This window comes from Brienomyrus brachyistius, chromosome 14 (assembly GCF_023856365.1).
Source record: "Brienomyrus brachyistius isolate T26 chromosome 14, BBRACH_0.4, whole genome shotgun sequence".
In the NCBI taxonomy this organism is placed as follows: domain Eukaryota; kingdom Metazoa; phylum Chordata; class Actinopteri; order Osteoglossiformes; family Mormyridae; genus Brienomyrus; species Brienomyrus brachyistius.
Window position 1 is genome coordinate 229057 of NC_064546.1, and position 18308 is coordinate 247364.

The following is an 18308-nucleotide window of genomic DNA, read 5'->3' on the forward strand; positions in this document are numbered from 1 at the left end:
GGCGGGGCGGCATGGTGGTGCAGTGGTTAGCACTGTTGCCTCGCACCTTTGGGACCCGGGTTCGAGCCTCCTCCTGGGTCACATGTGTGTGGAGTTTGCATGTTCTCCCCATGTTGAAATGGGGTTTCCTCTAGGTACTCCAGTTTCCCCCCACACTCCAAAGACATGCTGAGACTAATTGGAGTTGCTAAATTGCCCATAGGTGTGCATGTGTGAGTGAATGGTGTGTGAGTGTGCCCTGCGATGGGCTGGCCCCCCCATCCTGGGTTGTTCCCTGCCTCGTGCCCATTGGTTCCAGGATAGGCTCCAGACCCCCCGCGACCCAGTAGGATAAGCGGTTTGGAAAATGAATGGATGGATGGATACACTTTTTGGCATAATTAAGAGACTTTGTGGGTATTAATGCTACTGTGATTCGGGTGTATATGTTTTAAAAAGCTTTTTTTATACCTTTCGGTCTCATCAAGTGTGCAGTTCTCTGATTTATCCATAACGGATGCCAGTTAGAGATGGATGTAAGTGATTTAATAATAATAATAATCATCACATTATTAATCCCTGTGGGGAAATTGTCTCTTACTCCTCCCTCGACTTGCTCTTTGTAGAGTAAGTTGTCCGCAGTAAGTTGTAGCAGTGCTAGGCATTCTTCATGTTTGTCTGTCTCTCCCTATCAGGAAAAGGTGGAGTCCAGCCCAAAACGTGACATTGAAGGAATGGGGGCGCCGGAGATAAAGTACGGGGACTCCATCTGCTTCGTCATGCATGTGGCCACGGGGCTGTGGCTGTCCTACCAGGCTCCAGATGTGAAATCTGCTCGCCTGGGACCACTCAAGAGAAGGGTGAGCAATTTTGAGTGCTCTGTGAAGAAATGCCTTACATTGAATGCTTCCACAGCATTTGAACAGGAGCTTATTAATAATAAATGGAAAATCCTACTGGGATGATGGATCAGATGTGCACAGGTCTTCAGTGAGTGCGGTCGCATGCGCTTTTGTGACGCTCTGCTGATGGAAAATCAGTGCTGGTTTGAACCATCAACGTCAATCCTTGTGCAGGCCTGTCTCCACTCAGAGGGTCACATGGACGATGGGTTGACCCTCCAGCGCTGCCAGCATGAGGAGTCGAGGGCAGCTCGCATCATCCGCAACACCACCAGGCTCTTTCACCACTTCATCAGGTAGGCAGAGACTTAGCCAGCATTGTTTTTTAATGGTTATACTGGTTATACTGTTCATTAGGTAGAGCCCAATCCTTCCATGCCCTGCCATTCCTTTGCTCAAATGCTTTTACTGTTAACTTGCATAAGAACATAAGAAATTTACAAACGAGAGGAGGCCATTCGGCCCATCAAGCTAATTTGGGGAGAACTTAACTAATAGCTCAGTGTTGTTAAAATCTTATCTAGCTCTGATTTAAAGGAACCCAGGGGTTTAGCTTGCGCTACACTAGCAGGAAGACTATTCCATACTCCAACTACACGCTGTGTAAAGAAGTGCTTCCTCAGATTCACTTTAAAATGTTCTCCCGCTAATTTCCACTTATGGCCTCGAGTTCTAGTATTTAAACTAATATTAAAATAGCCATTTGGCCGAACAGCATCCAGACCTGTTAGAATCTTATATAATAAGAAAAAGAAAACTAAGCAGCTCTGTTAGCTACTGCTGTGAAATGTGAAATGTGTGCGGGGGCACTCCATTAAGGCTCCTCTGCAGCAGACATGTTTTCTTTGCCCCCCCCCCCATGACTATGACTCAGCCTCCCAGAAGGCTAATGCTCCGCCACTCTTTTCTACGCACCATGTTCTATCACCAGAAGACTCAGTGGCTCTGCCGTTTCTGGCCCCATGCCTGGATCAGAACGTGCACCACCCCCCAAATCTCCACCTTGCCCCATGATGTGACAGGGCGTATTTTTATCCCGTTGACAGAAATGAACACTTCAGCAGAAATTTACTCAAGGGTATTTAAGAAACTATGCTTTGTCACGGTCACATCGTGAATGTCTTTGGTTATGCTGATTTGCCGTTCCTTGCTCATCGGACGCTTTCCATTTGACCTTTGACCCCACCACCATCCACACAACACAGATGCCTTACAAACGGGAATTTCATGTAGCTCTTGAAAGTCTTGCCTCATTCCTGTCATAATTTCCACTGTTATTCCAGTTGTACCCTAGTCCAATGCACGGAGACATCGTCATTGTCTTTTCTCATTTTCGCACTCTGTCCCTCAGAGACTTGGACAGTTTGAGTGGAAAGAACCGTGCGGCTGTCGCCTTGCCGATTGAGGAGGTCCTGCAGACTCTGAATGACCTCATCACCTACTTCCAGCTGCCCGATGCCGAGCTGGAGCACGAGGAAAAACAGAACAAGCTCCGCTCACTCAAGAACCGGCAGAACCTCTTCAAACAGGAAGTACGTCCGGCTGTACCGAGGAAGTGAGAAATGCAGATGGAGCTGTGCATTACTCTGTACATAAGGAAAGCACCTTACATGTGGGCAGATGCAACATGTCCAGGATGCAGAACCAGGGCCGACTATATTGGGTTGACATTCAAAGGGAAACCGCCTGTGCTCCCTTTATTGGTTCAGTCAATTTTAGTAAGAGGCCATCTATCTAAAATAGCAACAATTGGTCACAGACGAGAGGCGATATTTTACAGAAGCAATGGATTTCTTTGTTTCCTGAATCTCAGCTTACAGTGTTGCCTTATAACTGTAAGCCGCTTTCAAGTGATATGTTAATCTCTGACTGACAGCAAAGCAGTATAGCTTTGATCGTAGTGCTCCCAGGCCCTAAATTGCGCTCATTAATTTTGAAATGATCCTCCCTCCCCAGAGACATTCAGTTGCAGCTGTAATGCTGAAGAATTCAATGTAACACAGTTTTATTGCCCCAGTTTCACTCAGCATCCTGGTTGGTCAAAATAGCAGTTAAACCTACTATAAGCATTAAGAGCTTTCTACTGAGAGTAACAAATATCAGTTCTGTATTTATTCTTTTACATTATTCTAATTTTGATTCCTTTTGTTAAGTTACTAGCAGTTAATCGGAATCAATCGTTTTTTATTTGCTAAGTGCAGAGAAGAACAAGGAATCTCTTTTGGTCTAGGTGGTGTTATGACTTATGCAAATTAAATGCACAACTTAAAATCTACTGTAAATGTAAAAGTACAAAGAGTAAATAGAATAAAGCAAAAAATAGGTCTTTTTCACATTAAATATATATAGTAAAAGATATAATTAAAAACAAAGTAACAGAAAAAGATATGAAATGATGTGACAAGGATGTGGACAAATAAAGAAATAATAATAAATGTGCAAATATAAAGTGAATAAATGTAATGTGCAAACAGTTTGGGTATAGTGCAAACGAGTCTATAAGGGTATGAAACTTGTAGAGTGGGTGGTGAGATTATGAGACAGTTTCTCATGGGTCCTTAATTAGAGGAGCAATGGCATGAGGAAAGAAGATATTTAGGCAACGGGTTGGTCCGTGTGCTCAGGACATCATTCTTGAAATCGTTTTGCATTGGTCCTTAGCCTTTCAGTGTGAATTGAATTTAATTTGGTCCTGATTAATAATTTATTTAATAATTATTATAATTCGATTAAAATATTCATGGAATGTTTATATGTCAGTTTGTCATTTTTGTTAATTGACAGAGACTTTGTTAAATGTTGTAGATCACCAGCAGTTCAGTGATTATCACACTGTCTCTCCCAATGCTCTTTATTCACCCTCTATGACTCAGAGCCTGTCCTCATGCCTGTTATAGCAGCGCAGAGGGGTGTAGGTGTGATGGAAGCTAAAGCTGACGTTGGACAGAGCAGGTCACCCAGCTGACAGTGTTTGTGTTTCAGGGAATGCTGACCCTGGTGTCCAGCTGCATTGACCGGCTGAGTGTGTATAACAGTGCGGCCCATTTTGGGGAGTGTGCTGGGGAGGAGGCCGGTGCAGCTTGGAAGGACATCCTCAACCTCCTTTATGAGCTGTTGGGTAAGATGGGATGGCGGCATACACTCTGTCCATACCTTCCATTCGCAGCTTGTGGCTGGGGAGCATTTTGCCCCTAAGTGTGTCACATGATTGCCTGGTTCTAGGAATGTGGCAGGACTGTTTATGTTGTAGTTTCAGAACTAGTAACCAGCTGACCCACTTTCCCATTGTGTAGCCTCACTAACAGCACACCCAGTGAACTAGCCGTTAATCCCTATCTGAGGTGCTAATGGTGTTTATCTGGACGAGGTGTGCAGGTGGTACCAGACCTTATCATACGTAGAGGTTTCTATGGACTTGCTCTGGGCCTGTGTAGTTTGCACTGTAATTTCTCATTCCTCATACAAGGCTCTCCATCCCCACATGTGCTGTGGAGGATGCCCTTCATACTGAGCTCACTTCAGATTATTGTTTTTCATGGACCACATTTCTGTACAGACATTCTCGCATTCTATGTTGCTATCATGCAGCCAGCATTTAATACATTTAAAGACACTTCTTTTACATTGGTTTAAGTGACCCTGCTATTTTGCTTTTGCTCAGTGCTGTGCCTTCCTCAGTAATTAGCTGGGTAATTAGTATGCATAAACTCTATTTGGGAGGTCTGTTTTTTCAGAGGTGTGTTTGTTTTAGCTAATTTGCTATTTTTAACCTGGAATGTGGGGGTTTATAAGTAAAGTATGTTTCTTGTTTGCGGACAAACCAACATAGAATATCCTACGGAGTAATATCATATAAATTAACTCTTGTCATTCACATTCAGCTGCCCTCATAAAGGGGAACAGAAACAACTGTGCCCAGTTCTCCCAAAACCTGGACTGGTTGGTCAGCAAGCTTGAGAGACTGGAGTCATCCTCAGGTATGCCGCAGAGCTGCCAACCAATGGCCTAGAAATCCCCAGTGCTGCCTTACTATCCTAACCCCGATTACCGTGCTTTAGTCTGTTGGAGAACTGCTGACACTTCAGGCTATAGAGAGGATGTGCTAATCAGAGATTAATTGTGGGGCCACTAGCTCCTGTAATAGTGCCAGTGCCTTGCAGGTTTGACTTTGCGGTGGCCTCCTGTCCCTCAGCCTGGGTCCATTCCAAGCAATCTGGCTAGACAGGGCCACACAACTGGCTTTTTATAGCTGATATGCTTGCTCTGTGATATTGATAGGGTCTTTAACTGGGATTCTAACATATGGGAACATCTTTGTGATAAAGGCTGACAGATGTCTGAGACAGTCTTTGCTTCCACCTCGGTCACAAGGGAAACTTAATCTGGCCTATCAGTCTCAGGAAGTCATCTTTTGGTTAAAAAATATCTTTTTTTGTTAAAGATGGTTCTTTTGCCTTTTGAAGGAATCCTTGAAGTCCTCCACTGCATCCTGATTGAGAGCCCTGAGGCTCTGAACATCATCCAGAAAGGGCACATCAAGTCCATCATCTCCCTGCTGTACAAACATGGGCGTAACCACAAGGTGATGCACAGAGGTGTTGAGCAGATGCCTGGTGCATTCTAAACACCGCCACTCAGCCGACAGGAGAATTTTTACAACTTGAGAGTAGTGGGGAATGAATAATGATATGGACAGTTTGCTTGTGTGTATAGCAGACTGCGTCACTTTACACTATTTTCAGTGAAACCCCTCCTTTTTATGCAAAGGTTATATTATCCAGTTATATTTTGGGAGAAAAAAAATGTTAGCACCAGTAAAACAGGGCATCCATACAAGAGAAAAATGACATGAGGTTAAATGCTGTTATAAATGGAATAAGCACTGCAATTAAAAATAATTTGTCACGCGAAAATAGGGCTTGGAAAAACATGGAGTGTTAAGCATTTATTTTAACTTTTTCCTACCTTGGCTCACTGTGCTTTCATTTCTGGATGATTCAGATTCTCGATGTGCTGTGTTCTTTGTGCGTCTGCAATGGGGTTGCTGTGCGAGCCAATCAGAACTTCATCTGCGATCACCTGCTTCCCAACAGAGATCTGCTTCTCCAGACGCGATTGGTTAATGACGTCCAGAGGTACAGTAACAGGCCTGTTCTTGTATGTGTGATCTTGCTATGAGACATGATTTTAGGTTTAAAAACAGTAAGTAAAAATTTGTCGTGAGATATCTTCACTTTCATTTACCTTTAAGAACATATTGATATTCATAAAGAAAGCTTTGTTTTGCTTTTTTAAAATACTATTTTTGCTTTTGAGTAACCGCACTCTGGCTTTCTTTACCTTATAGCATGAGGCCCAATATTTTCCTGGGTATGAGTGAAGGTTCGGCCCAGTATAAGAAGTGGTATTATGAGCTCATGATTGACCAGGTGGACCCTTTCTTGACCAGTGAGCCCTCCCACTTGCGTGTTGGCTGGGCCAACACCAAAGGGTATGCCCCATACCCTGGGGGTGGAGAGGGCTGGGGGGGTAATGGTGTGGGCGACGACCTCTACTCCTACAGCTTTGATGGACTGCACCTCTGGTCCGGTGAGTTTTGATTCTTCTCTTCAGGACTGATCAGCTTCAGTAAGGCAGGTGCAGGTTCCGTAATGCCCCCTTGATTTGAATGTCACAGGACGCGTTCCACGGGCGGTAGCCTCCATTAACCAGCACCTTCTGACCTCTGATGACGTGGTGAGCTGCTGCCTAGACCTGGGTGCCCCCAGCATCTCCTTCCGCATCAATGGGCAGCCCGTTCAGGGCATGTTTGAGAACTTCAACACAGACGGCCTCTTCTTCCCTATCGTCAGCTTCTCTGCTGGGGTCAAGTATGTGCACACGCTTTGCACTCCTTCAACACATGATCAGCCAAAGACAAGAATGAATGCTTATGCAAGCTCACAGGATTTTTTTTACTTCTTAAAAATAAAAATTTCTGTTTCTCTCCCACACAAGGACAAACACATTTTAATAAGCACAAATGCAAAAGCTACTGATGCACTTTCTACGCTAATGCACACATGTTCCTTCCATCTGTTTGTGTGCTGGCACTGGTTTTCTAGCTAAATGTCAGAGAATTACTTTGAACACAGTAAGAAACACAAGTATCAGGCTATTTATAGAGACTGAAGCTAACATTCTGCACACAGGTGTTGCTATGGTTACTTCAGATTATTTGATTGGCATGCCTGCGGAAGGAATTTATAGCTTCAGCTGACTAACATGGCACCTATGATCAGCCCTGTGCTCTCCGTACTTCTTGTTTTGTGGTTGACGTTAGCCAGGGCTCATGGCTTCAAGGGGTATGTCATTGAATATCTTCTGGTTTTTGTATTGCAAGCCAGATTTGGAGGGTTAATAAAGAGGCTATGTCAGTAGTAAACAATACATTGAGGGCCCACTCTGTAGGAAATGAACCATTGAGGGTCTCACTCTGTAGGAAATGAACCATTGAAGGTCTCACTCTGTAGGAAATGATCCATTGAGGGTCCCATTCTGTAGTAAATGATCCATTGAGAGTCCCACTCTGTAGGAAATGAACCATTGAGGGTCTCACTCTGTAGGAAATGAACCATTGAAGGTCTCACTCTGTAGGAAATGATCCATTGAGGGTCCCATTCTGTAGTAAATGATCCATTGAGAGTCCCACTCTATAGGAAATGATCCATTGAGGGTCCTACTCTGTAGGAAATGATCCATTGAGGGCCCCACTCTGTAGGAAATGATCCATTGAGGGTCCCACTCTACAGGAAATGATCCATTGAGGGCCCCACTCTACAGGAAATGGGTAGTGGTTATATTCTGGTCTTTAATAATTGATTGGTGTGCAGAGCAGAGGGACATCAGAATCTCTGTGTATCTGAGATGGTGTAGGTGGGGACGGTGCTACTTTAGCAGGTCTTTGCCTGGGTGTCAGTAGCTATCTCATGGAAATAGGATGGGGTGTCGGGTTTATGAATGCCTTCGGTTTCGCACTCATGCTACCACAGATGTATCATATAAAGGAAGTTAATGCCAAATGCTTTGGGATTTGTTATGCTAAAGGAATCTAGTGTCAGCAATTGATGATAGATCAGTAGTGCGTTTGGTCTTTTCAGAGTGCGTTTCTTGCTGGGGGGTCGCCATGGTGATTTCAAGTTCCTTCCCCCCTTGGGTTACGCGCCATGTTATGAGGCCTTGCTGCCCAAGGAGAAGATGCGGGTGGAGCCAGTGAAGGAGTACAAGCGTGATGTAGATGGTGTGAGGGACCTGCTGGGTACGACCCAGTTTATGTCCCAAGCGTCCTTCATCCCCAAACCTGTGGAGACCAGCCAGGTTAGCATGTCTCTCTATGTGCTCTTGTATACATGCAAGGCAAAACAGACTAAACATCCTCTTAGATATGCTGGTGATATAGTCATACTGTTGCTGATGCATTGTGTGCATGGGAGGGCCTTCAGCAGCAATCCTATGGTATGGAGTCACTTTCCTGTTTTCTTAGATCGTCCTGCCTCCTCATCTTGAGAAGGTTCGGGACAAACTGGCAGAAAACATCCATGAACTGTGGGGTATGAACAAGATCGAGCTTGGCTGGTCTTACGGTAAGGTAGGTACACTCTGAAATAAGGATGACAAATCCCATGAGGTCAATATATGAACACCAGTGGAAAATGAACAGTATTGCATATTCCTCTGTTGTGTGCAAGTTAATCCATATTAAGTATTAGCATAGTTATTACAAAAGGGAAAATAATGGGGATATCAGTTACATATTGTACCTTATCACGTTGCTAAATCCATAAACACAGTTTGGAATTTGAGGAAGCGATCAATTCTCATACAGTATATAAAGATTTAGTGTGTCAGGGTCAATGTGAGATGCAACTGCTTGAAGGACACAGAGTATGTTTTAGGGTTAAGGTTAAGATATAACCTGCATGAACTTAAATCTAACCAATTTCCAATCGTTTTTTCACCTTTGTGAAGTTAAAAAATAAAAATAGCCTCTACGTCATTTTGCTTTCTCTTTTATAATTTGCGGTTCGAATTAAACAGAGGGTAAGTGGAAATAACATAAGATTGTTTTCCATTGAGCCATTGTCATCAGTTGTTTATAGAAATGCTGCATTAGTTTGCTTGTAGTTGCCATACCTTCATTTTTTTAACATCTATTACACAATAGACTGGTGTACCTAACCTCATGAATAATCAACAGAGGACAAGACTGGAAACAAAAGGTTAACAGCAATCAAAATCAAGGATATCATGGTCTGGCGAGGTGGTATATAACCAAAGTCAGTCATGTCTTCATCCGTGTTCCGCTGTAATAAGTTTGGTCCCATTCCCAGCTGTTTTCCTTGTTGTAATAATTCAGTTATCCTTTTCCCCATCAGATCAGTCTCTTAACAACCATTCTGGCTACAGCTAAATTTTAATAAAGTCCAGTTTATCACAAGCCAGAAGTATGGGGCCATGTGCTATCTGATTATGGGAAAAGTGAAAATCTGGCCAAAAATGGCCATGTTGCAGTAGATCAGCTTTTCTGCACTGTGTGCCCTCTGCCCCTTTTCTCAGCATAGTCCTCTATGACGAATCGCTCCATCTGTAAAGCTCCCTGCCTTCCAAGATTTTAATAGGCAACTTCTTTGAGAGGGAAGATATCTATTATGTTAAGGTCATACTTTGTGTTCATTAAAACATTGTTTTGGAGCCACAGCTATTGCAGAATTGATTTCATTTCCCTTTTTAATGAGACCTTCTTAGCCCATAGAAGTGCTAGTGTAGGCCTCGTAGAGGAGATCTCCATGATGTGTGTGGGACGTTTTTTACTAAAGGTGATATCTTTGAATTTTGCGATTTCTCATCTCCTTCATTTACTGCTGTTATATTATCCACCCTGTTTCCTTGAGGGCACCATTAGCTATTGATCATTTCCATGTTTTGCGTGATACCTTGTTCTCTACTAACACAGTTAGACTCAGAGAAACCCAAGGGCCTAATTGCATTTGTTAATAGTGAGCATCTGTGTACCCCAGAGTGCCCTGCACACGCAGTGTCCTCTGCATTGCCAAACCAGAGCTGCAGCGTGAATTATTTAAATGAAGCGCATTTATGCATGAATACATTCTCCACCAGCACCGTTAACAAGTTACACCGCAGTGCCACCACTCTCACAGAATGTGTTTCTCTTGTTCAAGCACTAGAAAGCAAAGAGGGGGAGCTGACTTGTCAGGTGTAGTTTTAAGTGAGAAGATGATGATGTACAGGCCCTCTAATGGGCCTGGGGCAGCTGTCTATTATGAACACTACAAGTTGCACTTCTTTGGCGGAATTATCCCAGGCAATTGGTGTTCATTCAGTTAGTACAAACTGCTACACACCTGAGACGCCTTACAGCACTGAGCATATTTGTGGTGTGTTTTCTTGGGCAGTATTAATCTGACACTGGAGCAGTTTCAGACTGGTGTACGAATGGATAATTTTCCAATATGCTGCAGTATAAAATGCAGAATACAAATAGTTTTAATCCTGACTTGGCAATATGAGCTGTTTGCTTACATATCATTCACCAAGAAAACCAGCTCGCATGCATCCATGTCATGTCCACTAGAGTAGTTTCAATTAGGCTTGTAAAGAATAATATTCTTACCTTGTTTGTGTGTGTAGGCGTAATATTACCTGTCCATCCTTTCATTCAACCTTCAAATGCTTATCCTGTTCAGGGTCATGGGCAGGGCTGGGCATCGTTCAAAATGTTTCGATACCAATACAAGTACGATACCTTGATTTCGATACCGATTCCTGAACAATGCTTTTTTCGATACCGATATGTTTTTAAATCAATTTCAGCAACAAGAAGAATACATTAAACATTACAGTAACAATCTATGATCATGATCATAACAGGACATAAAACAGGCCTTTTATTTATATTTTGCCCGGGCTCTCCAGTTTCATTAAATGTTTCACCGCCAGCACCGGCTGGAGACGCAGGCATAACGTTTCGTTAGACAGACAATCACTAGCAACTGGATCTTTACATGATATATGCTGCAGGCTTATTAGCCCACAGGCGCTGAGATTTACTGTTTGGATATCGGAATTTGGCACTAAAAGAAAATTAATTTTTCGATCCTCGATAGGATTGGAGCATTTCTGTCAGTACCACAAAAGTGTGGAAGTTCGGTACCCAGCCCTAGTCATGGGATAATATTTTGTGTAATGATAATTAAGCTTAATGTTCAGTAATATTAATATGGATGTTTATGTTGTTGAGTTTGAAAGCAAAGAAAGACTTTGCTCAAAAGCCTAAATATTAGGGGTGTAACAGTACACAAAATCACGGTTCGGTATGTGCTTCGGTTTAGGTAGGTACATTTTTGGTATAGCAGGGGTAAAAGAATCAAAACATAAATTGCTTCTTTTTTCTTTATCAAACAGTGGTTTACTGAAAAAAGTATGTCTGTCTCTGTCAAGTTTTTGTTAATACTGGTGCAACCTACTAATAAAAAACAAAAATTTACTTAAAAATAAATTAAAATTAAAATTATCTCAAGTAAATCAAAATAAAATAAATATGCATTAAGGTGCACATTTAGAAAATAAACTGTACCTGATCTGTACTGTATTCACAGTAGCAGCTTTCAGCTTCATATTAACTGTGCAACACAAATATCGTCTCAAAAAATACAAAGCATAACTGAATAAATAACCGTTATGGTGCAGTATTTAAAAAAATACTGATGCTATACTCACATTAACAACGTCAAGCTTCACATTAGGACATACACGCATGCATAGTGGTGTGGCTTCATCCACCCCTTTATGAAAGTTTGTCGGGGGAATCACACAAAGGTTCTGCATTTTCGGCATTAAGTACATATACCGAACCGAACCCATACCAAAAATTTTCGGTACAAATACGTGTACAATTACACTCCTACTACGAAACCCTGAACTTTGGTAGTGGCAGTTAACATGGTCATCTAAATGAATTATAAATGGTGTTGGTTTGCCAAAAGAGGAAATTGGAGTCCATCTTCTGCTGACAGTGGACGGTTTTGTGTTATGGTGTATATGAATGAGGACTTGTATTATTTGTAGGTGCGGGATGACAACAAGAGACAGCATCCTTGCCTGGTGGATTTCTCGAAGCTTCCTGAAACTGAAAAGAATTACAACCTGCAGATGTCAACTGAGACGCTGAAGTAAGTTGTCGGTCGGATAGAGAGAGGGAAAGTTCTGCCATGGTGGGCCTACTTCATTAGCCAACGTGACTGAACGATTGCCTAATGCAGAGGTAGATTCTGTTTAACTAATCTACTTGAGTTCTTTGAGGAAGCTGCAAGAGAAATTGAACACCAAAAGGCCTACGATGTGATCTACTTAGACTTCCAGAAGGCCTTTGATATTATCCCCCACAAACGGCTCTTGCTTAAGCTCAAAGCTGCAGGGATTTTAGGAACTGTGGCAGCTTCGATCGAAAACTGGTTAACTGACAGGAAGCAGTGGGTAGTTATTACAGGCACAATGTCAGAGTGGGCCTGCATTCATAGTGGGGTACTGCAGGGTTCAATTTTAGGACCACTGTTATTCCTAATTTGCATTAATGATATTGACACCAATACGTACAGTAAACTGGTTAAATTTGCAGATGACACCAAGCTGGGTGGTGTAGCAGATACTGATCTAGCAGCGGAGAGGCTACAACAGGATCCGGATTTAATTAGCGACTGGGCTGATACCTGGCAGATGAAGTTTAACATAGATAAATGTAAGGTAATCCATGCAGGGAGCAGAAATATATAGTACAGATATTTTATAGGTTCCACGGAAATAAAGGTAGCTGATTACGAGAAAGACCTTGGTGTGTATGTTGATGCTTCCATGTCTCACTCTCCCCAGTGTGGGGAAGCAATAAAAAAGGCCAATAGGATGTTGGGTTACATCTCTAGGTGTGTGGGGTTTAAGTCAAGGGAGGTGATGCTATGATTATATAATTCCTTGGTAAGACCCCACCTAGAATATTGTGTGCAGGTTTGGTCACCATACCTTAAGAAGGACATTGCTGCCTTGGAAAGGGTGCAACGCAGGGCGACGAGAATGATTCCTGGTCTTAGACGAATGTCTTATGAGGAGAGGTTAGCTGAGCTGAATCTGTTTAGCCTGGAGCAAAGGAGACTGAGGGGGGGACATGATCCAGCTATATAAGATTCTAACAGGTTGGGATGTTGTTCAGCCAAATGGCTATTTAAATACTAGTTTAAATACTAGAACTTGTGGCTATAAGTGGAAATTAGCAGGAGAACATTGTAAAATGAATTTGAGGAAGCACTTCTTTACACAGCGTGTAGTTAGAGTATGGAATAGTCTTCCTGTTAGTGTAGCGCAAGCTACAGTAAAACCCTGGGTTCCTTTAAATCAGAGCTAGATAAGATTTTAACAACTCTGAGCTATTAGTTAAGTTCTCCCCAAACGAGCTTGATGGGCCGAATGGCCTCCTCTCGTTTGTAAATTTCCTGTGTTCTAAAGGGAAACACTGAATGAGATGCCACGCCATGGCAGGGCACACGCACCCACACACTATGGGCAGCATAGAGAGTCCAGCTCACACAACAGCGTGGACTGCGATAGATTAAGAGTGGACCCCAAGGAAACCTTTACACAGTGGGTGGTATTGAAACCCCCCCAAGGCCACAGTTCCACCCTGATCGCATTATTTTTTTCAGGACCTTGTTGGCATTGGGCTGCCATGTTGTCCATGTCAATGTCAACGCAGAAGATGATCTGAAAAAAATGAAGCTTCCCAAGAAGTAAGAGTCTAAACAGGACTGTTTATAGTCTATTCCCACCCAACTAGGTAAAAAGAAATGTACCAGAGTTTATATATCAGCGAATTGTGTATTTATGTACACATTACAAGGAATGGGATTCTTTAAAGCTTATTATAGACCATTTGTCCAGATAATACTCTGTCACCTGATCACTGTGTCTCTCTTGCAGCTACATGATGTCCAATGGTTATAAACCCACTCCACTGGAGCTTTCCGACGTAAAGCTGACACCTGCTCAGGAAATTCTGGTCGATAAGCTGGCTGAGAATGCTCACAATGTTTGGGCAAAGGACAGAATCAAGCAAGGATGGACCTATGGCATTCAGCAGGTGATGGCCTGCAAAGCAGCACATTAATTATCCTGCCAAGCTGTGCGTGACAGTTGGGATGTGAAAAGAACTGAGGCTCGTGGTGATGATTTATTTCAAAGAGAATCTAATAGCGAAATATCTTGGAATAACAGATTCAACATAAGCAACCATATGTAATGAAAAAATGACTGTCTTTTATCTGGATGTTTTGAAAATTCCATTTATAACAGTTTAACCTGTTTGATCCATATTAGAAAAATACACTCGTATATGACATTGATTCATAATTTTTGTTCTTTGCTTTCGCAAACTGAGCATTAAACCATAATTTCACATGGGTGCACCAATGAAGGAAACATTCAATTAAGTATTCATTTATGCTGAAGGGACTGTCCGCTCACTCATAACCACCAGAACGTAGCACTCATGGGTAACCAAGGCACTGAAGCACAAGAGACTGGAAATTGAAAGATGTCTTTGTTTTGTGAAGGATTTGAAGAGCAAGCGCAATCCTCGCCTGGTGCCATATGCTTTATTAGATGAGCGCACAAAGAAGTCGAACAGGGACAGCCTCCGTGAGGCTATCAGAACGCTGATTGGATATGGATACAATATTGAACCTCCAGACCAAGAGAGTGGTGAGTTGATCTGCTCTGTTCTGTGAGGCTATGGGGTGATTAAATGTAAAATGACATCTTCCTTGTTGTTGTTACTCTGTAGAGTTGAGTGTGGGCTGTTGTATTCGGTGTTGGATCAGAATAGTTTTATCTCCCTTTTGTATTTCAGGGGCTTTAGGCAATGTATATTTTGTTTTTTGAAAAATGTCTTTTCATATTTATGGAGTACATCTACATAGGTAAGACTTTCTCTCTTTCTCTCAAGCCGGCCATGTCAGTGAGAGGCTGAGTATTGACAAGATCCGCTTTTTCCGTGTGGAGCAGACGTATGCTGTGAAAACAGGGAAGTGGTACTTTGAATTTGAGGCTGTCACCGGGGGAGACATGCGTGTAGGTTGGGCCCGACCAGGATGCAGGCCTGACATAGATCTGGGCATGGATGACCAGGCATTTGTTTTCGATGGGTACAAGGTAAGTCCCACTTCGTCACATTTACCTGCTAAATGCATTGAATATCTGTATTTGAATGCAGTCCATGCAACTCCTGTTTTTTTTATATGTATTTTGAAGCTGAAGCCATGTGACATTTTCAGGGTCACCGATTGAACATGGGCAGCCGCTTCTTTGGTCGTACATGGCATGCGGGCGATGTAGTCGGCTGCATGATCAATATGGAGGATAAATCTATGATCTTCACCCTGAATGGAGAGATCCTCATTACCAATAAGGGCTCCGAACTATGCTTCACAGATTTTGAGACTGAGGAGGGTGAGTGCTGTTTTAGCTGAGGAAGCCATGTCATACAGGCCTAACAGTTCTTGATGCAGACTGTTCCATAAATAATGTTTGTTTTGCCAGTATAATCTCTTCACCTTTCTCCTTCTAGGATTCATTCCAGTATGTAGCCTGGGTCTCTCTGAGATTGGTCGCATGAACCTTGGGAAGGATGCCAGCACCTTCAAATACTACACCATGTGTGGTCTTCAGGAGGGCTTTGAGCCTTTCGCCGTTAACATGAACCGGGAAGTTACTATGTGGTTCAGTAAACGTCTACCTACCTTCGTCAATGTGCCAAAAAACCACAACCATATAGAGGCAAGTCATTATAGGAACCACACTCGCCAGACGTGCATGCATACACATTGTAGACCATTATTATCATAGAGCCAGAAGGTAATAGAAGCAGTTATTTGCATTTATCTCATGTTCTGCAATCTTATAGTGAAGATGCAGCTAAGAATTTCAGTTCTGTCTGCTGAATGCTGGATGTATGCAGGTGACCAGAATTGATGGCACCATCGACAGTCCGCCGTGTCTCAAAGTGACCCACAAGACCTTCGGGACCCAGAACAGCAATGCTAATATGGTGTTTTGCCGGCTGAGCATGCCAGTGGAGTTCCAACCCACCTTTCGGAGCAGTCCCTCTATTGACATAAATGGGGTGCTTGAGGACGAGTCTCAGAAACCCAAACACAGGTGTGAATCTCCCACCCCAGAGCACCTCAGAGCTGCTGGAAGTTACTAAGATACTTGATCTTAGTAGTTGGTACATTGCTTCTACCTTTTTTATATTATTATTTTGGCCATAAGTGCTAGAAAATTACGTTTCCTCATCATCTTGGTTTGCAGACATGCTGGCAAAGCCCAGAAACATCAGGAAGATGGAAGGAGGACAGATTACAGTAGCATCACGATGGTATGTAAAAACGATGTTGTAATTTCGGTAAAAGCAGCATGAGATGCTGTAGGTAACCTGCCTGTGTTCTGTTTCGCAGTACTATCACTCTGTGCGGGTTTTCGCCGGTCAGGACCCCTCCTGTGTGTGGGTGGGTTGGGTCACTCCTGACTACCATTACTATAGCAACAACTTCAGCCTCAGCAAGAACCGAACGGTCACTGTTACTCTGGGAGATGAGAGAGGGCGGGTCCACGAAAGGTATGTGCGCTGAATCACTGCTGCTTAAAATTAGCATCAAGCTGCCTTTTCCTTTTGGTGTAATTAAAAGTTTGAGTTAATTTGCCAATTTTGTGTCCTTTCTTGCGTAGCATTAAGAGGAGCAACTGCTACATGGTGTGGGGAGGGGACATCGCCAGCACCGCCCCCTCCTCTGGCCGCAGCAACGTGGACTTGGAGGTCGGGTGCCTCATCGACCTGGCCACTGGCCTTGTGTCTTTCTCTGCTAATGGCAAGGAGCTGCCTACCTCCTACCAGGTACCTACCATCGAATGGTTCAAAACCACAGGAACATGTAGGCAAGCAGTGGATGTGTTATAAAAAGAGTTTGAGCGAATGCATGTGCAAGACTCCTTAGCAGGAGAGACCCAGCTATGTGCTGTTTCCTGCACTTCTCTTGCAGACTGTTTATCATGATTGCTGACTTAGAAGCCAGGACAATCACTATAGAGGACCACATGTCAGAGATGAACATGCTCCAAGTTGCTTCCTGGAAAACAGCCTAGAAATATATTACCATTGTCGAGAACAGTGTTTCCAAACGCTGTCCTTGGAGACCCCCCAGAAAGTCCTCATTTTTGCCTGCTGGGAGGTGGGAGGGAGTAAAAACATGGTCTAGAAAGCTGTTTTTTCACCTACATACTTCCGACGTGGGTACATTTCGCAGAGATACACAAATACTAGAGCACTGTTACGCGCATGAAGCCTAGTGACTGGGCTTCCCCTTCAGTCAGCTATCCCCTTGTCCTGGGCCTCTCATATAGGCTTCCATTTCTAACACCTTGTCAGAATGGAAAGCTGGGTGACATGGTTCAGCGGTCTCTTCCGATAAGATGAAGCCTGAGCAGGGTCTGTCAGAACTGCCACTAGTGCTGCTTCGTCCATCTCTGTAATATACATACCAGCTACTGAACTGTGGACAAGGTGACAAAATTGCAACTGGGGGACCAGTGGCACTGCAGATGAATGCAACTTGGAGTATTCAGAGCACAGCTCCATGCGGCACTGTACACGGCTACCCTCCGCATGTTTGTCATCCTGATGCTAAACTGCAGCATATCCCATTGCTTTTTTTATGTGGAGGAATTAACAGATAAATGTATAATGGAAGCTCGCTGTTCCCTGTCTCATGCTCAGGTTGAGCCCAACACAAAGCTGTTCCCAGCAGTGTTTGTGCAACCCACAAGTCCCAATCTGTTTCAGTTTGAGCTGACGAAGATAAAGGTTTGTTGGTCTTGGATCTTTAAGCACTGCCTCGAGGCATTTTCTAGGTGCGTTTTTGCAGCATTTTAATCTATGACCTTGCGCTACCTGCAGAATGCCATGCCCCTGTCATCCGCCATCTTTAAGAGCGAGCACAAAAATCCGGTGCCACAGTGCCCGCCCCGTCTGGACGTACAGACCATCATCTCTGTGCTGTGGAGCCGGATGCCCAACACCTTCCTGAAGGTGGAGACTGCCAGGGTGAGCGAGCGGCATGGCTGGGTGGTGCAGTGCCTGGAGCCCCTACAGATGCTGGCTGTGCATATCCCTGAGGAGAACAGGTCAGGACACGTGTGCACCCACGCACTCTGTCTGTAACATGCACACACAGCTGTCTGCTCCAAGTGAATCAGACAAACACTCACATGAGAACGTGTACAGCTCAAGCCGTTCAGGTGCATCATCTTGCATATCCCCGTAATGAAAAG

At 43.5% G+C, this 18308-nt stretch overlaps 1 protein-coding gene across 6 annotated transcripts in view; it reads left to right on the forward strand.

The window, feature by feature from the left end:
• The window catches only part of ryr3 (ryanodine receptor 3), a 97097-nt gene that overhangs the window by 34027 nt on the left and 44762 nt on the right, over positions 1–18308 (forward strand). For all 6 annotated transcript variants that reach the window (XM_048974238.1, XM_048974239.1, XM_048974242.1 and 3 more), the window contains 24 exons: positions 675–839; positions 1056–1177; positions 2233–2413; positions 3864–3999; positions 4763–4858; positions 5345–5463; positions 5883–6016; positions 6229–6470; positions 6559–6751; positions 8021–8237; positions 8404–8508; positions 12006–12109; positions 13631–13714; positions 13905–14064; positions 14537–14684; positions 14929–15134; positions 15257–15431; positions 15550–15758; positions 15940–16139; positions 16293–16359; positions 16439–16599; positions 16710–16875; positions 17755–17841; positions 17935–18161. In XM_048974238.1, coding sequence (XP_048830195.1) covers positions 675–839; positions 1056–1177; positions 2233–2413; positions 3864–3999; positions 4763–4858; positions 5345–5463; positions 5883–6016; positions 6229–6470; positions 6559–6751; positions 8021–8237; positions 8404–8508; positions 12006–12109; positions 13631–13714; positions 13905–14064; positions 14537–14684; positions 14929–15134; positions 15257–15431; positions 15550–15758; positions 15940–16139; positions 16293–16359; positions 16439–16599; positions 16710–16875; positions 17755–17841; positions 17935–18161 — 3704 coding nt within the window. The remainder of the gene's footprint in view (positions 1–674; positions 840–1055; positions 1178–2232; positions 2414–3863; positions 4000–4762; positions 4859–5344; positions 5464–5882; positions 6017–6228; positions 6471–6558; positions 6752–8020; positions 8238–8403; positions 8509–12005; positions 12110–13630; positions 13715–13904; positions 14065–14536; positions 14685–14928; positions 15135–15256; positions 15432–15549; positions 15759–15939; positions 16140–16292; positions 16360–16438; positions 16600–16709; positions 16876–17754; positions 17842–17934; positions 18162–18308) is intronic.